At 39.3% G+C, this 25,943-nt stretch overlaps 2 protein-coding genes across 2 annotated transcripts in view; one reads left to right on the forward strand and one right to left on the reverse strand.

The window, feature by feature from the left end:
• Nucleotides 1-25,943, forward strand: part of C1R (complement C1r) — a 228,544-nt gene that overhangs the window by 117,809 nt on the left and 84,792 nt on the right. The window lies entirely within an intron of this gene.
• Nucleotides 1-25,943, reverse strand: part of PTPN6 (protein tyrosine phosphatase non-receptor type 6) — a 39,007-nt gene that overhangs the window by 4,703 nt on the left and 8,361 nt on the right. The window contains exons 7-15 of the mRNA XM_063294660.1: nucleotides 17,074-17,284; nucleotides 13,055-13,171; nucleotides 11,844-11,957; nucleotides 11,284-11,380; nucleotides 9,895-9,974; nucleotides 9,662-9,811; nucleotides 9,110-9,241; nucleotides 5,553-5,707; nucleotides 1,204-1,271 (exon numbers count right to left, since the gene is read on the reverse strand). Of these exons, the coding sequence (XP_063150730.1) occupies nucleotides 1,204-1,271; nucleotides 5,553-5,707; nucleotides 9,110-9,241; nucleotides 9,662-9,811; nucleotides 9,895-9,974; nucleotides 11,284-11,380; nucleotides 11,844-11,957; nucleotides 13,055-13,171; nucleotides 17,074-17,284 (1,124 nt within the window). The remainder of the gene's footprint in view (nucleotides 1-1,203; nucleotides 1,272-5,552; nucleotides 5,708-9,109; nucleotides 9,242-9,661; nucleotides 9,812-9,894; nucleotides 9,975-11,283; nucleotides 11,381-11,843; nucleotides 11,958-13,054; nucleotides 13,172-17,073; nucleotides 17,285-25,943) is intronic.

Genomic DNA, 25,943 nt, shown 5'->3' on the forward strand with positions numbered 1-25,943 from the left:
CTGCATGTTTACACAGAAGCACTAAGGTAGTTCCTTCAGATGAACTATGCGTGTTGTTGAGAATTTCTAGGCTGCTTTTCTGTAGCATTTAAGGTAATTTATGAATGGTTAAATATGAAAAGGTAACTTTCTATAATAAAAGATTTAATTACTAATTAAGTCATAACAAAGGATTCAATCTAGCAACATTTAAGCACTTTTAAATCCTACTGATTATAGTGGCAAAAATGCCCTGCTTAAGTTCATTAACAGTTGTAAATAGGATTAAAGATACCTGGAGTAGCCTCCTTAAACTTCATGGGATTTTGCACTCAATACAGTTAAGTATTTACTTGGTCAGGGTTTAAATTCATTGGATCTGTCCACATGCAGTGTTTGGCTCTGAAGACCCATTATTGGTGTTACCAGAAAGGTAGATGTAATCAAATCAAATCTTTATTACAGTCAAAGACCAGCATAAGAAAAGTAGATGTGGTTAAGGCAATGGGCTAGAAACCAGGAGATGGTGAATTCTAGTCCCGCCCTAGGCCTGAAAGCCGGCTGGGTGACCTCAGCCCAACTCACCTCACAGGGTTGTTGTTGTGGGGAAAATAGGAGGAGGAAGGAGTATTAGCTATATTCGCTGCCTTGAGCTATTTATAAATAATAATAATAATAATAATAATGGAAGGATAAAAATAAAATAAATAAAATAAACTTCCCCATCATGGCTAATTAAGGGCCTTTCCCCACCTGTCCCTAACATGCTCTGCCAACCTCTTTCCTGCTGGGTCTCCTGGCCCATGAGGGGGCCAGCCTTAAGTGATTCTTGGCTATCCCTGTGTAGTGTTTCCCCCCTTATTTTGACACTGCCTCAAGGTGTGCAAAATCTTTGTCACCCATTGCCTTGGAAAGAAGCCCTGGGGCTGCAGTGACTTGAAACAGAGGCAAGACAGGCAGGGTAGGGATCAGCAATGGGGACTGCAAATGTCATGCTGGTACATTTTTTTGCTTTCTCAAAAATGGGCAGAAAGCACTTCAAGCACAGGGGAGGCATCCCCATCAAGTCGCTTTGCAAACTGTACAAATTGTTCTTTTCTCTCAAACCCTTTAATATTTAGCTGTTCTTGCTCTCAGCCTGCACTGCTGGTTTGCAGGTCACTAGTGGGAAGCAGCAATGGAGGCTTAAATCAATCCAAGGTCAGATACCAAAACTGGTCTCACCTTTGGTGGAGATCATATCCACAATCATGTCAACGACAATGATGGTCCCAGTGCGACCAATCCCAGCACTGTAGAGAGAGGCAGAAACAGGGATTGTGGACATGGGAGCGCATTCTGGGCACAAAGTAGGCACATTTCAGCATGTTTATATCACTATGACTGTTCCACCAACAATAGTGGAGTTTGACACAAATCTATATAAATCTATTAAAAACACTATCAGAACTGAGCCAAGTATGACATTCTTGAGAGCAGAATGAACAAATGGACATAACACTGGAACAGACAATTTAAACGAATAAGTGTCTTACATTTTCCTAGAGATCTGCACCAAAAATCTAACAAATATTGAGGGGCTATCACAGAGCAAGCAGTGCCCCTTGTACTCACCAACCTAGTGGACCAGCAGGCACAGGAGCCAAAGCCAGTGATCCCAAAGGGTATGAACAGGAGTGCAGAGGAGAGTAGAATAGCCTTGTGGACTATGCCTTGATTCTTCATCTGACAAGATACTTCCGGAGCATTTCAAAGAAACCCTCAGAAGTATTTATTTTTTTAATCACACTAGTGAGGTTGCATTGACTGATGACCACGGTAGATTTGTAGACTCTGATATTGGGAATGTATGCCCCAAATGAGGATAAAATACTGTTCTATAAAGGACTAATGGAGAGACTAATAGGCTTCTCTTATGAAAATTGGTGTTGGGTGGGAGATTGGAATGGAGCGATCTTCCCACAACTGAATAGAACTTCTGAGAAAAACATTAAAATCACTCAGGGTAAATTACCAAAAGTTTTCCTTGATTTGATGGACAATTTAGGGCTTGTGGACATGTGGAGACAGAAAAATGACAATTCAAGAGAATACACAATTTTTCTGAAAGACATAGATCCTTTTCAAGAATAGATGTGATATGGATTTAGAAGAATTTGTATACTAAGGTTTCTAAAGTAGAGATATTACTAAAGACTTTTTCAGAACATAATCCTGTGAGTTTGGTTTATGAAAGGAAATTCTATTAGATTGAGACTAAATGAAATGTTGTTACAGAAAGAAACAATAGTAGAGGATTGTAAAAACAAATTAAAAGAATTTTTTGAAAATAATTTAAACAAAGGCACTGATTTAAGAGTGGTTTGCGGTGCAAGTAAAGCTTTTATCAGCATATTTCATACAACATAATAGTGAACTCAAAAAGAAGAGGCAAGAGAAAACACAAGCTATTTTGGATGAGATAAAGAGAAGAAAAGAAGAATTAAAGAAATTTCCAGATAAGTATTTTTCAACAAATTAAACTTTTACAACAGTTATCTATGTTAACAGTAAGAGAAATGGAAATGGAAATGTACTATGTAAAGCACAAAAACTTGGAGTTTGCAAAACAAACCAGGGAAATGATTGGCATATAAATTGCAAAAAAAAGGAAATTATATTGAAAGTACAAGGGGGAGATACTGTGTCAATGGATAGTGTGGCCATGCAAAAAACATTTCATCAGTATTATTCTAACTTGTATAAAGCAAGTGACATCTCTCTGGAGAACATAGATGAATACCTAAAGACACAAAATGTACCGAGGATTACAGAGGGACAGAGACAGATCATGAATGGACCTGTAACAGTAAGGGAAGTTTCTGGAGCTATAGAAAAGGTGCCTGGACCCGATGGATTAGCGGGTTCTTATTAGTATAAACATTTTGAGGCTGAACTTTTACAACTTTTACAAAATACAATGAACTCTGTCTTACAGGGAAGAAAGATGCCAGAGAGTTCGAAAGAGGCCGATATAGCATTAATACCTAAAGAGGGACAAGATTTGAGTTTATGCAGCCGATATCATCATTGAACAATGACTATAAGTTGTTTACAACAATTCGGGCTGATAGAGTGAAAATAATTTTGCAGAATTTATTCATGAGGATCAATGTGGGGTTTTTTACCTAAAAGACAGTTAAGGGGCAATCTTAGAAATGTGTTGGACATTTTGGAATATTTGGAGCAACATAAAGAAAAACAAGCCGCATTGATTTTCTTAGATGCAGAGAAGGCCTTTGACAATCTGAACTGGGCTTTCTTGTTCAAGGTTTTGGAAGATACAAGTTTTGGAGTGAACTTTATCAAATGGGCAAGATCAATTTACACTTCCCAGAAAGCACAAGTAATTGTTCATGGAGATCTAACAAAACCCTGTGAGATACAAAAAGGAACAAGACAGTTTCTTGTACCACTATCTCCTCTTGTTTATTTTGGTTCTTGAAATACTGAATAGAGATATAAGACAAGATGAGAGGATTGTGAGAGTAAAGTTTTAAAAAGAACTTATAAGTTAAAGGCTTTTGCAGATGACTTGGTGTTGATTTTGGCAGATCCTTTAAAGAGAATTGAAACATTAATGGGAAAACTAAAAGAATTTGGTGCGTTAGCAGGTTTTAAGATCAACAAACAGAAGATAAAGATGTTAACAAAAAACATGAAAATAGAAGCTCAAAAAGAATTGATAAATAAAACAGGTTTTAAGATTGAGAAGAAGGTAAAATGTCTGGGTATCACTATGACAAATATGAATTGTATGTTATTTCAAAATATCTATGTTAAGATGTGGAATGAAGTTAAAAAAGATATATTAAGAGAAACTACAACTGTCATTGCTGGGGAGAATTTCTGTGATAAAAATGAATGTCTTGCCTAGAATGATGTTTTTTGTTTCAGAAAATACCTGTTTTGACAACTGATGCACCACTTAAACAGTGGCAAAAGGATATATCTAAATTTCTGTGACAAGAGAATAAACCACAAGTTAAATATGAGGTGTTACAAGCTGCAAAGGAAAGAGGATTAGGTTTACCTGATTTGAAATTGTATTTTGCAGCTTGCTGTTTGGTTTGGATGAAAGAGTGGGTGTTGCTGAGAAATAGAAGGCTTTTGGAGTTAGAAAGACATGACCTGAGATTTGGGTGGCATGGGTATTTGTGATATGACAAAGTCAAGGTTAACATGAATTTCAAAAGTCATTACGTTAGACGTGCCATGTTGAGAATATGGAATAGATGCAAAACCAGGTTGTGCCCAAAAACACTTTTGTAGCTCTCAGCACAAGAAGCATTGTATAGATGAGAAATAATAGGCAAATACAAATGGCTAACTTATTGTGAGATACTAGAATTTTGTCAAGGAGAATATAAATTAAAATCAAGAGGAAGAACTGGTAGCAGCGGGACATAGTTGCCAATGGTTTTCTTATTTACAGTTATTAGAAAGATTTAAAGTTGACAAAAGAGTTTATGGTTTGAACATTGTAAATGAGTTTGAAACCGAATTATGTACAAATGATGAACATGTAATTGCTAAAATGTATAAACTTCTATTGAAATTTGAAACAGAAGAAGAACAAGTGAAAGAATGTATGATAGAGTGGGCTGAAAGTTTGGTTATAATATACAGATGGAACAATGGGAAAATGTGTCATTGAAAGGATTGAAATTTATACTGTATTATAATCTTAAAGAGAATTTTTACAAAATGATGTACCATTGGAATATGTCACCAGAGAAATTGTCTAGCGTGTATAAAGGCACCTCAAATACATGTTGGAAATGTGAACAATAAGAAGGGACATTTTATCATGCTTGGTGGATGTGTAAAAAAAGCTAGAAAATTCTGGATTCAAATACATTTAGAGGATTTTAAAGATTAATATACAATTGACACTAGAAGTCTTTCTTTTGGGACTGATGGACAATCAGTTGGAAAAAAAGTCATGGAACTTTGTTCTTGTATTTGACAATACCTACAATGGAGGAATGGTTGGTGAAGGTGATGGAACTCACTCAGATCACCAAATCGACTTCTTTGATTAGAGAAAAGACAATATCTATGTGTATTGCTGACTGGAAATCCATTATAGACTTTTTGCAGACAACAGAAACTTAGGATTTATGGTTTTGATGATTAGACAGGATAGATTATAGAAAGAAGAGAGACATGTTGTAACTTTAGAGAAAGAGGTGAATTTATAATTGTACTTATAACTGCTGTAAAGAAGATCGGAAGCCACTTCTTCGTATCTTTTTTCTTTCTTTCTTTCTTTTCTATTTTTCTTTTTCTTTTTTCCTTTCTTGCACTTTTAGCTTTCTCTTTGATTTCTTTCTTTTTCTTTTTTCTTTTTTACTTCATATTATTTTTTATTAGTATTTATCTTCTTTTGTTAAAACTTTTAACAAAAGAAGATAATCATTAAAACTTGGTCAGATGTGCTGGATGCCAGATTAATGACTTCCCCGTTAGCATGCAGAGTTTCCCTTGTGGAATATCTCACTGTGTGCCCTCATTGTCAGCAGTTCACTCACCTGCAGTGCACTATGATAGGTCCAGCCCTTGGGACACTCTCCTGCATCCGATTGACTTGATCAAGGAAACCAAGAACTCCTCCGGGTTCACTGGGCACTCCATGGTCTGGCCAGCTCAGGTATTGGTAGTGCCAGATGTCTCTCACAGCTTCACCCTAGTATGTGAACACAAAAGCACACCCTCATGTTTGCTACTTTTTCTCCTATCCTGTGATGCTCCTGCTTTTCTGCCCTGTTTGCAGTAACTAAAAAACACACCCACCAGGCTCCCAGTACTGACAGTGGAAGACCAGCATAGTTCTTGTTTCCTGCCAGCCAGATAACCAGAAACTTCATGGGGACAAAGAAGTTCTCCTCTGCAAGTCCCTTAAAGAACAGCTGTTCCAATCATTGGCACATTTGGTCTTCATGCGTTAGGCATCAACATGGCTTAGTTCATTCCCATTGACCTTGGCTTCATCTAATACTGCATCTCAGATGCTGTATCAGGTTCTTTGATAAAGTTGTGGAGCAAATGAAGTGCCAAAGAGCAAATAAATGAAAGAGGGTGTCTTGAGCTCCACTTTCCCTAAAAATTTGGCAGAATATCTCTGCAAAAGGATAGTGCTTGCAATCTTGATGACAGTTCTTCCAAAGTATTCAGAATCATGCATTCAATTTTTAAATGACACTAAAAGATGCAAGGAAGAGGAACAATTGTTTCTTCTCTCTCTCTCAAACATCCAGCTTGCCCTTGTAACACTGAAAAATTGATCCTGCATTAAGACAAAGGTGGAACTAAGGGAAACGTGTTTATTTTTCACTGCTACCTTGTATTGTTCACTTGCACGCACTGATAAATTTTGCTTCATTTTTTTCTGACCCTTTTTAAAATTATAGTTCTCTATTTTCCTGAAACGATATTCTGTATTTTCAAGGAAAATATTTAAACAGTTTTAAAATATAATTATAGGAGCTTCATCACAAATATCATGCAGCCCTTTTAAGTGTGAACTGTTGGGTTCTTGTTGCTCCCCGAGCTTGGTTGTTTTCCTGCAGACGTTTCACGACCAGGATAGGCCACATCACCAGTGAGAGGGAGGGTGGGGTCTGCCGGCTGTTTATATGCCCGTGCTGGCCCCACCTGGGGTTTCCTCCTTAACAGCTCCCTGACTAGGGCCCTGTTCTTCCCTGATTGTTTCTCTGGGGCTGTCTCCCGCTTACCTGGGTGTTGGCTCCTGGAGGGGATTGTTCCAGGCTGAACTGCCATCCTTCTACTGTCTCACCCAGTTAATGAGGTGGTAAATGTAAAACCCAACTTCTTTGCACTGCCTGTTTCTACACTTACACACACCTTCATATCAGCTCTGTTCATTTTATTTCCATCGACCTCTTTATGCATCCAAGTGGATATGCACACACAAAATAAGCTGATTCAGTCAGCAATGGCTGAAGAATAGATGCTTTCTTTAGATCTTTAAACTTTCATGTCCTCTTCCCTCTCTCCTCTTTAATATCCCTCTCCAACTTGAGGAAAAGCAGGACGCTTGGCCCCAGCCTGACCACTGATACTGTTTAAAGGTGGTTTTCTACCCTCATTATCCAAGAGGGCTAAAAGGAAAGATGCCTCCCATCACAACAGAGTTTTTTCTTTTCTTTTCTTTTGTGGTGCTGTTCCTTTTATTGAAAAGTTACTAAGGTTGGGAGAAACATGGGCATATTGTTTCCCCTCCTCTGTAATGACTTCCCTGCATTACTGGAGTACCTGTCTCATCACATGATATGGCAGTGAATGCCACGTTACACTATAGACGAAGTGCTTTCTTTGTTTCTTTCCCATTAGGAATATCCAGACATCTTAACATAATTTTTCAGTTCTCACATTCACTATTGCTCCTCCCATCACAGAACTATACTTATGATGATATGCCATTATCTTATCTCATTTGCCATAGGAAGCCTCCATCATTTTACTAACCAACCAGGGGAACTTGATCATCACATGCTTTATCCTTCAGATAAGTTGTGTTTCTTGGGTGAGCCAGTTAAAAACAAACCCCAACTGAACAAAGCAGTGGCTTTCTTCTTGCCCTTTCTTTCAAGAATAATTAGTGTTTAAAAGCACAATTTTCCTGTAGACCAGAAAGGCAATCTTTGCCCCTGGTGAGGAGATGAATTTGTCTCCTGGCAGATGCCAAAAATCAAGAACATTTTCAGATGGCGTCCAGTACCCACTGGTTGAAGGGACTGAAGGGATCTTCCAGTTGTGTTAGAACCCTTCTAAGTTACCTCCAGCTCCAGGAAAACATTGATGGTTTCTTCCTGATATTTTCCTTCATGGCCAGCCCTCTCAGGGTTGACTTAAAGGCCACTCCTTCTGTTATTTGAACCAGTTCAGAAGAAGGGAGCAATCTTGGCATGTAGGATTGCCACAGCACCTCTTGACCTACCTGGCTGTTTCTGTGATGACTTCAATTATATTTTGAACTGTGAAAGAAACCACCTAGCTTAATTCCCATCATTGCCTGTGAGGAAAGCATGAGGTGAAGGACCATGAAGTACAATTAGAAGAGGTTAAACAGTGTGCCAGAGAGGCTACTGTCACTAGATCTGAGGAGAAAAAGGTGGATTTCCAGGGGGTGCTGCTTCTGGCCAAATGGAGCCTTCTCATCACCAAGACCCCCCTGTTGATATAGCTAAGTGGTCATCCAGATAACATATTAGGGGTATGGGTATGGCTTCTTGGGCTATGCCTCTGCTCTTCTGAGGCTGTCGACTGCATTCGGATCCTCTATAACCAAGACTCTAGCAGATGTTTGTCACTATACTCAGCCCTTGCAATCGGGGTTAGTGGGCAGGAGGAAGCAAATCTCTAGGAAAGCTTGCACTGAGATGCCAAGCACCATTGGCTTTCAATCAGCTGCTGGAAGGAGATCAAGAGGTGTCCATCCAGTCAAGGCCCTTTGTGTGAAGTCATCACCAAAAGGACTGCTCTTCTATTCAGACTAGCCCAAAGGATGGACAGACCAAACTTGAAAAAAGATTATTATTCTTCTGTCTCCTTTTCTTTTCATTTGTTAGTTCCCACCAAGGTTTGGAGTCGAAGGGGGGTGGGGTGGGGGGAATGCTGTGCATCTCTGAAAAACATTGCGAAGACTGAGGAGATACTTCTGTCCAGAGTCAGGTGAAGTCTTTGCCTTCTCATGCAAAGGAGTTTCTGTCAGCTTCATCCCTCAGGAGATCAGGAACTACCTTTCGCAACAATATATTCTAAGGCAGGGTTTCTCAGCCAGGGTCACTAGGGGTTCCCTGGGAGATCACAATTTATTTAAAAAACTTATTTCAAATTCAGGCAACTTCACATTAAAGAGGTAACTTTCATTCTTCATTTTTAGTTTAAGAACACTGTTAATGCATATATACAGGCCTACCCATGAAGGGCATATAATCATTTTGTAACTTCCGGCCTATCTTTGATCCTGAATGTGCAGGGGTTCCCTGAGGCCTGAAAAATATTTCAAGGGTTCCTCCAGGGTCAAAAGGTTGAGAAAGGCTGTTCTAAGGTTTTAGGTACTCACATTATTGATTGGTGAAAGACGAAGCTGTCGGAGTTTATATTCTAGGGCATCATGGTCTCCATTATTTTCCACAATATATGGTCCATACTCTTTGCTGCTTCCTACTTCTGGCCAGTACGGAACACATTTGTTCTGTTAGGAAACAGAAAAAAGATAAGGAGGAGGGACTAGAAGAGCACCATTGGAACTTTATTTAAATTTAAATTTAAATCTTCATTTAAAGCAATGAAACAAGTTTACAGGTTCCTCCTCAAGTGCCACTTTGGAGGAGTTTTGAGGGTAGCCAAAGTGATTTATGAATTATGATTAAGCATATCTCTGCCCATTTGATCCTCTCCCCCAATTTCTCTCATCAGCACAGATAGTTTATGTTGAGCTTTTGTGCTTCGTGTTTGGCTCATATTACTGGAGATTAGCAACATATCTTAAGGGGTATTTTCTTATTCCTACAGGAGATAGACTAAATTAAAAACAAAAGACACAGTACCCTGTGAAGATAGAAGGCTGGATTACAAAGTATATTCTTGGAGACTTGCAGGGGAATCTACTTACCCTTCCTTTCTCCACCTCTCGAGTGGTCATCACAATGATGCGTGAATTTTCTTGCCATACCATCTGCCAGAAATCATTAATGGTGGCATCCAGGCAACCTTGGCTGGCAATGTAGGTTTTACTGTATTCCTCAGGGCTGAAAAGCTGGTTCTGCCAAGGAATAAAGAGATGAAATAAAAAACTCAAGAAACAAATCCACCCTTGTATATAGTACAAGATAAACTAATCCTCACCTTGATGTAGTTGGCATTGATATAATCTGACCCAGGAATATTCACATCTCTGCCTTGAAGGATGACTCGGGAGTGGTCAACTAGAAGATCAGACAAGTAACATGTAACTGAAGAATCACACCTTTTGGTAACTTTTCTAGATACAAATGGCAGGAGACAGCTTTTATTTCCTATGACCTATCTGAAACATCTGGAAACGTATTGCTGAAATTCTTATTTCCAAAATAGCACTGACTAATAATACTCTGTCTTATCCCAACCATCCCAACTTAGTTGAAATGCAAGATATTATTCCTCAGTTCCTCCACCTCCTTCTTTGCAAGGGGATTCTAACATCCTGCTTTAGAGAAGCACATTTTCATAACAGTCTGTGGACACATCCAAAGAACAAACAGATAGAAATCTGCTGGAATGAAACTTCCGAAATCACATAGGTGGAATAGGGGTAGTGATGGCATATGCTCTGTAAACCTCCAGAACTATTGATAGAATCATGGGGTAGGAAGGGACCAGTCTGGGCCATTCCCACAATGGCCCATGTTTGTCCTGATTACAGCCACTGCAGAAAGGTCAAGAGGTAATCTGCATCCAACCAGGGAGAGAGAGAATAGAAAACAGCCCTCAGCGGGCAACCCCTTGTCTTGCCTGGCAGTGAAGAAAAGGGACAGCAGTTAAACAAAGCTGGTATGGCTGAAGAAAGCCATTGTAGCCACAACACTCTGGTGACTTCACAGCTGAAGGGAACAGGAGAACCACAGAACTGGGAAGCTGAGATTGGCAGGAGTTGCCCACATGAGAAACCCCCATGGAAGGAACTCAAGGTGTTTGAATTGCACTATTGCTCTTCTTCCTCCCCCTCTAGTTTTAATCATATTCTATTATATTCTCACATTTATCTTGGCTTGTTAGTTTGTTTTACCTTTTAATATATAGTCTTATTTTAATCGTTTAATGGTATTTGCCAGTTTTGTATTTTTTGTACATAGATCTGCTATATAGCATTTTTTCATTTTGATATGTCAAATTTTATAGAAAATTAAATAACTTTTCTAATTAGCAAAAGTTGCTCAGGTTGAAAAATGGACATTTTTCTTTTGAATTTTTGGGCATCCAAGCTGGAAGAAAATTGACTTGACTACCCATCAGGAACCATAGAATGGAAAACTAGTTCATATGGCAATGTATCTAGAAAAGGATGTGCCACATGTAGTAAAGTTCTAACCTGGTTTTTGCTTTAATGCTAACTGTATATTTTTAAGGAATTGTTTGTTTTGAAAAGCAGAGATGCACTTGCAAATACAATCCTCCTCCTGCAGTTGAAATATTACATCTTAAGGCATCTGACTACATTATATGCATAGGTTAAGCAAGGTTGGACACCAGACCCACACGGCAAGATATTCTTATAGCGGTTCTTGCTCTTATTTTCTGGTCTTTGACCCTCATGTCGATCGTACAAGTTCTTCGTCTCTTGCTTCTGCAGGCTCTGAAGGAAGAAATGAAGAGAGCTTTTAATAATGCAGATATAGCTAACAGCTAAAGAAAAACAGCAAATCCATATAAAAAAAGAAGGAAAAAAACCACAAAATAGATCTTCAAATACTTAAAATGTTCAATTAATGAACTTGTTACACTTCACAATTACAGCATGGCTACTGATTATGTGCCTGTTGGGTAAGGCCATCTCACATCAGGAAAGTATGGGAACTGGTGGTTTCTAAGATAAGGAAGTGAATTTCTGCTTGAGACACCAATGGCCTGAGTGCTAATTTCCTCTACAACTGTCTTGTGGGTAAGGAAATTCTGGCTTCCAGGTGGTGCTGAGTTACAGCTTCCTATAGCCATCTTCACTGGGTCTGCTAGAGGTTCAGAAATAGCGTATGAATCTTTGGATCGCAGCATTAAATCCAGAGGCTAAAACACAAGGAACAGCAGAAAACTCTACTCACATCAAACTCCTCCCAGAAACCACCTTTGTTGGCTTCTTCTGCTTGACTCTTCTTTTTGAGCATTTCCACCCTGTTTTCGATGTCAGCTGCATTCACTCGAGTGGCATTGAAAGGCTTGGAGAGGGGGATGGGGGAATGAAACGAAAGAAGAGGGGAAAAATGGAATGTCTGAGACAGAGACCTTCAAGTAAGGGCACCAAGGGGCCTGTGGATATTTCTCTTGTCACTGGCCAGATTCCTACTCCATCCTAATTCATGTTTGCTTGATATCTTTATTTTATTCATAAAACAAATAAAGAATGAGAAGCTAGCAGGCTACAAGCACAGCATCAGCTTCCAGGACAAGCTATATTTCAAAAATGTCTCTGGAGCCTGAAGATGGTCTGTAAAATTCTTAGAAACTGAACATGATCCATAGTTGCAGCCACCCCTGAACTTTGTTTGCAAATGTGATAACCTGGGCAGATAGAGTAAGATTGCAGGGACCATTGGAAACGGTAGGGAGATAAAGAGACTGGCAGGGAGCAACTACACCAGTTTGACTTTTGGAAAACGGACATTTTATAATTGGACATGCCCACTAAGACATCAAACAAATGATAGGAATTTTGTTCCAAATTTTGACAGCAAAATACTTGGAAAAAGAATCCAGGTTTATACATCACACTAAGCTATGGTTTGCTTTACCATGTTTTCTTGAATAAATTACCATGACTGGGCTCATAAATCTTACTAAACTATAAACCACAATGGCTGTTCAAAACATGCAAAGTCAAAATCAAATAAATGACATTATCATTTTGTGCAAATCTAACTTGTATCTCTGTACAGAATGTTAAGGCTAACTATTGAAAAAGATTAGAGCTGGAGAAAAGTTGACAAATGAAAAAAGACTTATGGAGGTATCTGCTGTTAAATTTTAGAAGTAGTTTAGAATCCATCAATTTACCTTGTATATGCACATCTTATTAGTGCGATTGGCTTTGTGATTATTATGAACAGCTTGTCTTTAATTTTAAGAATAATATTAAATAATACTGTTAATATATAGTGTATATATATATATATATATATACAATACATGATCAAGTCTGAATTTACACATCTACATCACTTTCTATAAACTGTATTAGACAACATAATGAAATTACCTTCTGAATAATTAAGAGAGATTTTGTAAGTTTCATAAGTAATAGTTTATCCACATTTACCTGTTTCAAATACACATAATATCCAGATGCCTCCTCAATTCCTGTCTTCTTAAAATGTTCCACTAAGTCAGCCAAACTGCTGAATTTTTCTGTACCCCCAATTGTGTACTGCCCTTTCTGGAAAAATGGAGAAAACAAAAAACATTATTATTCCTGTCCTTCATATATGTAAGTGTCTTTGTGCCTATGTATACACATATATACACTTAATCTTGCTCCCATATTTTATTTTTTTACTGAGCTGTTATCTTTTCAATGCTGTGGGAAGCTAATCCCAACCACTTTAATGGAAACAATTAAATATTATTTTATTTACATTTGGTCTCTGGCTTTGTATCAATAAAGTGATAATCTCTGACTGTACAAATGTAGGAATAGTAGATAATTAAAATTTTGGGTCTCTTCTTAAGATGACTTTTTGTTTTATTTTTGTGTTGGGTTGTGCAAAACCTTCCAAAGGAGTGCATTGCCAAGTGTGTTAGCACAAGTGCAGCCCCCTTCCTTGAAGCATTATTACAGCCCAGGACAGCATTGGAAGGCTCGGCACCACGGCTTCAAAGGTATCCATCCAGGCAAGGGTGCCATGGGACACTTTGCTGACCATCTCACAAATTCCATACAGTGCATGTCTGGGGACAGCCTCTGAAGCAGCCATGCACGCCTTCCACAAGGCACAGCTACTTTAACACTTTCATTTTGAGGACGGGGGCTTTGCTCACACAAATTGACACTGCACAGTGTCCTTTCAAATGTTTTACATAGCCCTTGAAGTTTCTGTTTCCTGCTTTTAACTTTTTGTTGTTGTTGCTCTTAATGCTGCTTGATTTTTAATGTTCTGTTGATGGGCAATGCAAGCTCTTAAATACTCTGTTAGAGGAGCTACTAAGGAAACCTAATGAAGGCTGATGGAGACCAACCCCTGAGCAAAGGGACAACTTCCCTCCCTTTGAGGCTAAATAGAAAGGGAGAAGTCTGCAGGAAGCTTTCACTGAATCTCCTCAGGAGCAGTAGTTGGCTGTTGGAAAGGAAAATAAGGAATCCTAAACCCACTCCACACTGTGGGGTGAAATCTTCCAGGACCCACTACAAATATAATCTGACCCAGATTTATATGTGCAGTGGATACTGAGAGTGAGGTTCTATGGGAGGGTTGCTTTTATTTTACGTGTCCTTGAGGCAGAGCCAATTTCTTTCCAAGCTATTCTTCCCTAAGTGATACAGATACAGGTGATTTAGATACATTCCATATTTAGCAAAGGTGGGGAAAAGATCGAAGATATTCCGGAAAACTGGGATTATCTTGACCCTTTTAAATCTAGATTTAGACAACATTTTGGCCTGGAGACTGCATTGGTTGCCTTGAAGGTTAAACTATATTCCAAGAGAGGAACAAGAAATGCAACCCTCCTGATATTCCTGCACCTGTTGGTGGTGGTTGATACCATTAACCACAGTATCTTGTTGGAGCACTCAAGAAGACTGGAGCAGGGCTTCTCAACCAGGGTTCTGTGGAATGCCAGGGTTCCGCGAGAGGTCCCTAGGGGTTCCCTGGGAGATCACAATTTATTTAAAAAATTATTTCAAATTCGGGCAACTTCACATTAAAGAGGCAAGTTTCTTTCTTTATTTTTAGTTTAAGAACACTGTTAGTGCATATATACAGGCCTACCCATGAAAGGAATATAATAATTTTTTAACTTCTGGCCTATCTTTGAGCCTGAATGTGCAGGGGTTCTCTGAGGCCTGAAAAATAGTTCAAGGGTTCCTCCAGGGTCAAAAGGTTGAGAAAGGCTGCCCTAGAGGGTCGGAGGTAATGTTTAGCTCTTTCTGTCCAGGCACTACTGAAAAATAATAACGGAAGATCTCAAGGTTCGTTTTGTCTCCTGTGTTACTTAAAATCTGTATGAAACCACTGAGAAGGATGATTTGCAAGCCTGGAGCTAGTGGTCATTAACCTAATACTCAGTTATAGCATTCCTTTTCTGCAATTTTTTGGGTTTAATTGTCTCCAGATTATAATGAACAGGGAATTTGACATAGACAAGACAGAGGTGTTCATGATGCTGGGAGCTACATTTCAGAGTCTGGGGAAAAGCCCTATTCTGGATTGCATTACACCCATACTTAAGGGTCAGAAGGGCAGTCTTGGGGTCTTTGAACCTGCAGATGATGCTGGCCATCCACATGTTGATGGCATGGAGAGCTTTCTATCAGCTTTGGCTGATAAACCAACTGTGCCGCTAACTGGATGTGAGAAATCTGGTTTCTAAATTCTCTAAATAAATAAAGGTCAAAAAATTTTATTTATTTATTTGTTTGTTTGTTTGTCTGTTTATTTATTTGTTTGTTTATTTATTTATTTTCTATCCCACCTTTATTATTTTTACAAATAACTCAAGGCAGCAAACATACCTAATACCCCTTCCTCCTCCTATTTTCCCCACAACAACAACCCTGTGAGGCTTTTCATGCCTAAGGTGGGACTAGAACTCTCAGTCTCCTGGCTTCTAGCCTGTTGCCCTAACCACTAGACCAAACTGGCTCTCTTTATTAATAAACAGTTATTAATGAACAGTTAATATGATTGCTCTCTGTTTAATAGTTTCTTCTTCCGGCGCATTAAACATTGAATTTGGAGGGCTCTTAAGGACAGATTGAAAACTTTGTGAGGGAGGAAAATGCAAAATATTGTAGACTCCTTGAGATAGGAACCTGCTTTTGCTGTACATCATTGTAAAAAATTGTATACAGCAATATTGCTATACAAATGATTATCCATAATCATTTGAAAAAATCTAGATTAATTACATATTTGGTTGGAGAGCATATGTAGGTAAAGTATTTCTAGAGAAGTGAAATCTCCAGGTTTCACCAGTCATTTTAGGCTTTTAACCTCCTTCTCAGGGTCTCCAGATGAATGAGTAAAAACTCAGCTGTGGGTCCAGAGTCAAGAGAAGCTTGATTCTACATGGCATGTGGCCAGGCTACCTGAGGGACCGTCTCATCCCCATAACATCGACCCATCCCACCCGGTCATGCAGAGAGGGCATGCTGCGGATCCCATCAGCAAGGGAGTTTCCCCTGGTGGGCTCCAGGAGGCGGGCCTACTCTGCAGTGGTGCCCGCCCTCTGGAACATTCTGCCCCCAAAGTGAGGCAGGCCCCTTCGCTCCTGACCTTCCGGAAGGGTTTGAAGACCTGGTTCTGCTGCCTCGCCTGGGATGGGAAGGGCAACAGCTCTTCCTGGGGGTGGCTGGTGACATAGAGTTCTCCCTACCGAATGGAAATTTTCCCACTTGGATTTTATATTTATATTTATTATTTTAGTGTGGTAGATGCTGGTTTGGTAATTTTAGGTGTTGAGGTTTTAATGGAGTATTTTATTGTAAACTGCCCAGAGTCCCCCTCTTTGGGGGGAGATGGGCAGTAATAGAAATCTGAATTATAAATAAATAAATAAATAAATAAATAAATAAATAAATAAATAAGCAAGCAAGCAAGCAAGCAAGCAAGCAAGCAAGCAAGCAAGTTACTTTCTGCTTAGCTGAGAGGCTGTCATTTGTGGTGTACTGGACATTCATTGGCTTCCATTTGAACACGGATGTAACACAGAGACAGAGTCAGGCTCTTCTCCTGATCAGTCTTTCCCTTGACTAGGAACAAGTTACGTTCCTTCTGTACTTCACCAGGCCCACATCTTGGTGCACATGAGACCACCCTTACTGCTCTGGATCTCAGGAGCCTTGACTACAGCTATCTTTGCCATCTTCTATGGCCCAACAAGGTTCTTTTGGGAACCTGGTTTCCTTTCTTTTTTAAGTGCAATTATCTTTTCATTGGGGAAGATATAATGTATGGATACAAATGTGAAATATTACAAATCAATAGATAACATGTTAAGGGTCACCAGATTTCTGACTGGATTTTCATCTGCAACCATATATGAAGGTGATTTGCATACCGTCTTGTAGGGAGGAAAGGGTCTCTATCTCCTCCTTTACCCTCTCGCCCACCTTCTCACCTCACACATGATCTTGATATGGGTAACTTTAAGTCGTTCTTGGCTGTGGGCTCCAGTGACATCGCTCCTAGGTTTAGGCTGGTCAGTCAGGACAGACAGCACAAAATCACCAGGCTTGCTAAGGCTCTCACGCACCAAGAAGGTCCATGGGGCAGTCTTGGCTTGGAGTAAAGCCTCAGCTGCTGGACCAGAAAGATGCCCATGGTACCACCTGAGGAAAAGGAGAGGTGAGATAAACAACAGATTTGTGGGGTGAGTAAAGAGAATAAGAGTGACTGGAATGTAATTAGGCAAATGGAAAACTTGGGTCATGACCAAGGGACAGAGAGGAAAAACGGTTATTAAAAAAAACACACGAATCAACCTATGGATGTTAAGTTTTGTTTTTGTTTTGTTTTGTATAAGCCCTGAAACAAGTCTAGCCATAATTCTTATTTGTACTGGTTATTCTCCTCCCTGATACAATAAACGTGACGAACGATTTTAAAATGTTCATTAATAGGACTGGTTTTGTTTTTATTGTTTGCATATATTGTCTGCTTTACCATTCAGCATTCAGTAAAATGATCTTAACATCTGCTTCTACCCAAATCTCAGTATAAAGAAATAAATAAAAACACAGCCTGTTCACAAAAAAGCAGAACAACCCTTTATTATGGGAAAAGGAATCAATGCAGCAAGTATTAAGGACACCGTAAACTACATGGAGAGAATAATATGATCTACCCAAAGCTAAAATTGGGTTTGAGGGGGGTGTTGGTGTTGGCAGGGATCCAGTTCATAAAAGATCAGCTCATTTCAAAGGTGGGGAAAAAGCTCTCTAATGGGATTTGCCTCCCTTTTGTATGGCAATTTTAATAGCATTGTACAATGTATCTCAGTTTCACTCTTCTGTCTAGAACTAGCCAGAAGATCTTAAAATAAAATAAAAGAATCTTTAGATTTTCAGTTGTAATATTAGAAATTATTTTTAAAGTATTAACAAATGGTACTAGTGCACAGCATTTTCAGCATTTAGTCAGTATATAGGAAGCAGCATTCTAGCTACTTCCTATATGATATCTCACTAGTTCTTAGCACAACAGTCTAAGATAAATCAACATATCTGTTCCCTTACTGTGGATGAGCTGCTGATGCTAGCATTGCCAAATCCATGTTTACCAGGACTGTGCAAAGTTAACCAAGATAACTTGTTCATACAAAACCTTGCCAGGCCAGCAGGGAGAAAACAGGACTTTGCCCAATGGAATATCCCCAGGGACATCACTGGAAGGGGCTGGGGGCGGTGTTTCAACTCAGTGCCCAAGTCAAGTGCCTTCTGCATCTTCCTTTTCTGGGGTCTCTGGAAACACCACAGAAACTCACCATGTACTGGCATGGCTGTCAATCTCCTTTCAGTAATACGTTAGTTGTCTCAATGCAACAGCTGTGCAATGAGGAAGAAAAAAACCCAATTTCACCCTGTTGGGTTCTTCTGCCAATACAGATGTGCTGCAAACAAAGTTGTGCTGGTTCATCTGTGATGTAGGTTTCCATTTGGTTAGTTACCAGAAGCTTCAGTTGGTTAGACCAAATCCTAACAGGTACAACCCTTTTTATATTTCCCCTCAAGCCCATTTAGTGTCAACGCATATCTGAGTCTGTATTTTCAAAATGAAAATGTTGGGTCTTTCTCTGAAATTAAGGTGCTTAAGACTTTAATGTAACGAACCCCAACAAATTACACACTATCTTGGCACTAAAAAGAAAACACATGTGAATTTTATCGTTCTGTTGCACACACCATGATTAATAACAGTGCTTTTCTAGATGAAGCTGACTCCTTAGAATGAAGAAGAGAATCAAAATGCTTCTCAGCAAACCTCAGTGTCTTACACTTGAATATATTATTATGAATATTTGTGTAAGCAGTGTAGTCCTTCAAAATCTATAATAAAATAATTATTCCTTATTAAAGAATCATATTAGGAAAAATAAAGCGTATGGGGATTTTGTATCTATAGTTAGTAATCAGACAATATCAAAAGAGTAACTTTTCTGAACTTCAAAATGTGAACACTATTTTAAAATGAAATTAGAAGTTCAGGATTTACATACTGTAACACCATTTCTATGAAGGCATTGTTGAGTTTTGTTAAACACATTTTGACTTTCCCATCTTTCTTAGTGCACATTTATAGACTTGTATCAGTTGCCTCAAGATGAATCAGAAGGTTACAATATCCAAAATCCACAGCATCATTTATTGGCAAAAAGGTAAGAAAAAATCCCCTTACAGACGGGATTTTCCCCCCATTACATATACAAATTACCATTTATTAATTTCTTTGTTTATTACATTTATATGTCACCCAACTCCATTAGGTCTCTAGGCAGCATACAATAGAAAACCATTTAAAACCATGCAGTACAACCAATACAAAAAGCAGACTTCTGGAAAAATCGCATAAAGCACAAGGGGCCTGCCACTCACTGTAGCCTGAGGCTTGGGGAAAAAGCCAGGTTTTAAGGGCTTGCTTAAATAAAACCACCGTGGGGGTGGTGTCAAATGTGGCAGCTAAACTGCTAATCAGTAAAAGATACAGAGAGGACAGGATGCTTATCCTGGAAGATCTACCCGGCTGTCAACCGTTCAATTTAAAGTAATAATCTTTAAAGGCTGACATAACTAAGATACTAACTAAAGGACCATCTGTTCAGATGGACAAGAGTAGCTAATTTGAAGAGGCCTTTCCTCTTCTAGGAATATTCGTCTGGCACATGAGAGAAGTCCTTCTCCTGCATTGCTCCCAAGTGGCGGAATGTGCTGTTTGTGGAGTTGCACTTACTCCCCGCTCTCTTGGCATTTAGAAATCCATGATATCAGATGACTTTGTGATTTTTTACAAAAGCCTAAAGTCACTAGATATTTTTCCCTGATTATTCACAAATTCAATATAAGTAATTATGTTCTTTCACCCTTGAAAAAGAAATGAGAGAAGATAGCGGCATTGTGAGTTTTCATTCCAGTGGACAGTCTTGGGGTTAAATTCAGCTAAGGCTGAATTCAGGTGTTGTGTGTTGAATATCGACCATCAAATGGACATGAACTTTATTCTTCTCCCGCTTAAATGTGGGATTAACAAGAGACCCTTCACCTCTACAACTGTCTGACAAATACCACGTACAATAGGCGTAGTCAGACTAAATGCATGCTCACCAGGTTAGTGGAAGGAAAACATTTTATTATTGGAAGAGGAGAGCAAATGTGCCCATGTACGTTAAAAGAAGTGGAAACAGGAGATAATACATTCTTCTGTTGTTTATCTACACAATGATTTAATGCAACCACTCATTGTTATATACCCAGCTAGGCCAGAGACAGAAAATGTGTCTCTGATGTCTCCATATGTATCAGTGCAGGCTGTAAAATTTGGCTCAACTGTCTTTTATCACTGGCTGAAAAATTCAGAGAAAGTTAAGCTTGCATATTTATTTTTGCCTATTATTTTTCTTTTGATTTTGTTTTATAAATAAATACTTGCATTCTTTGCTACTGCTTTCAGCTTTAAGTTGTCCTTGGTAAGTGCACACTGATCAATTTCTGTATGATATACCATTCAGCTGGTACACCAAACCATATGGCTGCAAAAAAGATTGAATCGGCCAGAAGTACAGGTGTTCATGAAACACAGAAGTGACTTCTCTCACCCTATTAGAAAAGTAATATTCCTGATTCATTTCCTTATGCTCCAAAGCAATCTCATCTGGCTTAAATAGGAGGTAGTGCTTTTGGTCACATTTAAAGAAAAAAAGGCTGCAGTATGTTACAGTATTCACCCACATGTACTTATTTATTTATTTCCATTTGTAAAAACATAGTTAACTGCCTGAGTGATTTCTTTCTGTAGAGCATGCACGCATGCACACACGCACAGAAAGAGTGAACTACTGCTTTTGAGCAACCTGGCTGTGTGGTTTTAACCAGTACATGGTGACCTAAAGAAACATGTGGCCCAGCATACAGGAGCCCTGTACAGTCCTGTCCTAATTCACGGACACAGCATCCCTCATTAAAAATTACCTGGGTAGTTCATAATAAACATTAAATCCATACAAACAGAACATAATCTTAAATTCTAAACAGAAAAAACTAATAGCAGAATGAAACTGAAGTAAAGCCAGGGGACAGGGAAGAATATACTGCAACAGGTGTAGAGCGCAAGAAGCATCAAATGAATCTCAGCTAGGAGGACACAGCTCAGATTCGATCAGGACCATGGCCTCTGGGGTAGTGGGGGAGGGGGAAGCATTATGCCTTGGACATCATGTTGGGTTCCAACTGCAGTCCCTCTGATACCTCCTGGCCATGACTGGCCAAAAGCTCTCAACTGTGCATTCATGGCCAAAATAAGAGTTGAACAAGTGGTTTTCCAGGTCAGAGCTCATAGCTGCTATGAGGGACCTAAGTCTGTTTGTTTGTTTGTTTATTCAATTTATATAGCTGCCCATCTCAAACCAGTGACTCTGGGAGGCTAACAATCAAAAAATTGTTGTGGGGTAAACGCTGAATGTAGCTGAGCCGTCCACTGCTCTCTGTCTAATAGAATGCTATTAATGGTATTTCTTAACATAATGTAAGTGAATCAGTGCCACCTCAAACCTCAAACCATTCCGCTGATTACAGAATTCTACCTCAAGGCTTCTTCATGTGGAAAAACAACTACTTTGTAAAGGAGGTATTAGCCTTCTTGCAATATCCTTCTAAGAGATGAGCCAGAATCTTAGAATGTGCTTTTCTCAATAGCAGCTTTCTCAATCCACTGTCGGAACTTATTTTGCTTCCAGATTTTAAATAATAATAATCATAAGTCATTATTATTATTTTGCACAGTATGGCATGTACTTTTTCGATTACATAAATAATATCACAATCTGATAAAGCCATTATATGTAGCTATCGTTGTATTTCTTCAAAAACAAAATGTTAAAAATGGCAAGTAAGTTGAACAAAAACTGCACAGAAATGTGCATCTCCTGAATGGACATTTTTCAGCTGATACTGAAACCAGTTCCATGGATCATCTCAGCCCCTGGAATTGTGGGACACACGAGAGTCACGGGTCAGTCCAATTTGTCTCACTACCACCAATCCCCGGGATTAACATCCTCCCCTTTATCTTATACGTGGAGCATATTTTTATTGCAGCCAATGTTTGTCTTGCAGTTGTTTTGATAGTTCTGCAACTGTGTGCCTTATTCTCAGCTTGACTAAAAAGTCTTAAATCTTAAATTAATTTGTAAATTGCTCAATACCTTTTACCAAGTAATTTGGTCAACTGCTAAAGCTTATCTTGATTAATTAGATGTGAAATATGCTAATGAAACATTTGCTTTTAATGCTGTTTTAGTTGTGATTATTGCAATAGGAAATGAAAAACACATTAAAATATACTTTCTAAATTGTTCTGAAGTAACAATAGCTCCCCACCCTGCTCCCCAGCTTCAATTATATTGTTACTGTTGTTGTTATCTTGCAAGTGTTCCAATATTTCCAAAGGTATTATAGCAAAATGCTGAAATCCGTAAATATAGACATAGTTGAAGACTGCTCGTAAACTGTTATACCAACTGCGGCCATTTCTGCAGCATGTTGACCTGGCAAGGTTCTTGAGAAGCTTCAGACAGTCCACAATATGACAACTAGGATTTTACAGGCTCTAAAAGATGATGGCTTTATAACCGCTCTTATTCTTGCCACATTGATTACCAGTTTGCTTATGGATATCATTCAAAGTATGAAACAGCTAGGGGTCAATTTACTTAAAAGATTAGCTGCTCCTGCACAACTCTGCCTAGTCTGAATAAAAAGCTGAAAACTTCCTTTTAGGCTAGTTTGATATCCATCCAAAGTGAGTCTTCTTGATGACCTGCTCACTTCCATTGTAGAATGGTTCCTCTGGTTCCTATCTCCGCAGTGTCACCCTGTTTTATTTAATTCCTTTTCTAATGGGCCCTGACTCTGACCTTTCTACACTGAGGTTTTCGTTGTGTATATTGCATTTAATAATGCATTTACAGAACTGGTTTATTTTTAAGTACTGTTTCAAATTATTTTTGTTAGCGGTTTTGTGTATTTTCAACTTACATTTCTAACTTACAGCATGATCTGAGTAACAGCATTTGGAAGTCAAGTTATGTAGGCCACAGCATTTCAGTGACCTCTATTTTATTTTTACATGTTTCTTAGACAATGGAGAAATCAATTTTGATCTCGAAATACAGAGTTCTTGGGCTGGGCCAGAGTGGGAAGTAAAGCAGTCAGAGCCAAGGAAAAATGCAGCAGTCATGGAATTAGGAGGGGTTCCCAGAGAAGTTAAGTTCACTAGCATGAACTACTGAAGTATGATGAGCTAGACCTCACATTGTAATGTTTGCCACTTTCTGCTGGGGAAAACATAATTGTTGTAGATGTAGGTCTCGTACAATTAATATGTTGAGTTTACATCCATTATTTTAATTATTTTTAAAAGAAACAGAAGAGCAAGTAAGAGACTATCACACTGATTAGATTTTTCACCTCTACAATTATGAGATGAAACGTAGAGCCCTTGACATAAAGAGGGATAAACATTGGGCTGCATTAAGTGAGGAGTTCATCCTGGCCAAATTATGCTATTATACTGCGGGTTAAAACAGCTGAGCTGCTGAGCTTGCCGATCGGAAGGTCGGCGGTTCGAATCCGCGTGACGGGGTGAGCTCCCGTTGCTAGTCCCAGATCCTGCCAACCTAGCAGTTCGAAAACATGCCAATGTGAGTAGATTAATAGGTACGGCTTTGGCGGGCAGGTAACGGCGTTCTGTGTAGTCATGCCAGCCACATGACCACGGAAGTGTCTACGGACAAACGCTGGCTCTTCGGCTTTGAAACGGAGATGAGCACCGCCCCTAGAGTCGGACACGACTGGACTTAATGTCAAGGGAAACCTTTACCTTTACCTTTACCTTTACCTTTACCATAATCACACTGTTAAAAGAATGAGAGATTAGATCAGTCCTATACATATTTGTGAACAAACCTGACCATTACGTGACAGCCTAACAAGAGTTTGATAAAGGGCCATTTAATGCACTCAGCAGGCTACACATTCAACTTCTGGACTATAGTTCATGCAGTCCTGCTTAGGGTCAAATCCAATGAATTTGGCTGAAGGGAAATACAGTAAATACAATTACAAAGGTTTCTGTTGCGGTGGGGACTTTTAGAGATCATACTGCCTTTGTTTTAGAATCTTTTCTCTAAAATAGAAGGAGGGAATCTGTGCTCCTGCAGAAGAGGCTAAGCTACATGTCCCAGCAACCTCAACCAGCCTGTGCAATGATGAGGGAAGCTGGAAGTTGAATCTCAACAACTTTTGGGAGTCACGCTACCTCCGTTCCAAAAGATGTTCAGAACTACAGAACTGCTGGGTAGGAAACGAACAGAGCTGTCATTTGCTAAGCGAGTCTCCTTCCCTCTCAGAGAGGAAACAGTTAAGCTCAGTGGACCAAATGGAGAGGAAGCCACGTGATGGAAAATCTTGGGTGGTTGTTGGGGAGGGAGGGAGGCTGAGTTTTCGTAAGAGCCTGGAGGACAGAACTTTCCAACCGCAAGGGAGGAAGCAGCAGGTTCCCTGGCCAACTGCTGCCTTTGGATGTGAGCAGGCCTGCACACAGACCCTAGAGCGGATAAATAGACTGACTCCTTGCAAGGGAACAGCAGTTTGTTCTGGAACAGCACAAACCCAACCCTGCCTCATGAATGGCTTAGCATACCATGTCCAACATGACCAAAAGCCACACATTTTAATACAATTTCCAGATAGGTGGCAGCAAAAGAACAGAGTCATTGGGCATCTTAATGACAAACAAATTTCCCTGAAGATTTATGCTATCATAAGCCTTTTTGTGTTTAAGAAGCCACTTGATGTTTTAACACAGAAATTTTGTTGCAGGCATACAAGCTTGCAACAAAAGGAGAAGGAATATTAAAGAAACCTGCAAGAACAAAGAGTTTGACTCTGGACAAACGATATGCTTATACTTTATTGCAAGATATCTGCTTCTTATTGACACCACAATCTTTGCACTTAAGAATGTGCCAAAAATAGCAAATCAGTGAAACAAAGGAAATCTAGTTTCCAAATATAAGTCACACCAGTATTGAAACTTTATCACATGACCAAGGCAATATGTGCACTATAACCTATTGCCTTGGGAAATCTCTCAGTTTAAGAAAGCTTGAAAAGTAAAAGGAGAACAATGCTGAGAGAAAACTTAATAGTTCACTAGATCCCAAAGTAAAAGAACAAAGGAGCTGTAAGCACGGGACCCATATTTATTTACATACTTCTAGACCATGATGATACCCTAGCTCTCTTCAGGTATTATACCCACATTCAGAAGTAGTCAGGATCTGTGGAGGCTTTCCATCTGAGTGAAGATCCTGATTTTCCAGGGTCCTCCTAACATGGATAGCTTGCTGGGGGAAAGGAAATTACGACCGGAAAAGGCAACGGCAAACCACCCTGCTCTATAGTCTGCCAAGGAAACATCGCGAAAGCGGCGTCCCCCAAGGAGTCAGAAAATTACTCGGGGACCTTTCTCCTCTTCTGACATAGATAAAAAGCTGGCACTGAGAGAGGAAGTTCTGCCCTACAGAAGTCTACATGGAGGAACAGGAGGACCCTGCTGGACCCTCACTCTTCTGAATGTGAATAGAATCACCCTGTTTTCAAGCGGGCCTGAAGAGGTTTTCTACTTAAGCAATGGCACCGTTCATCCGTAGCCGTGAGTGGAATGAATGAACACACAGTGGTGTGCCCTGATTGGGTACATATAAATATTATATAA

This window comes from Candoia aspera, chromosome 2 (genome assembly GCF_035149785.1).
Source record: "Candoia aspera isolate rCanAsp1 chromosome 2, rCanAsp1.hap2, whole genome shotgun sequence".
Lineage (NCBI taxonomy): Eukaryota > Metazoa > Chordata > Lepidosauria > Squamata > Boidae > Candoia > Candoia aspera.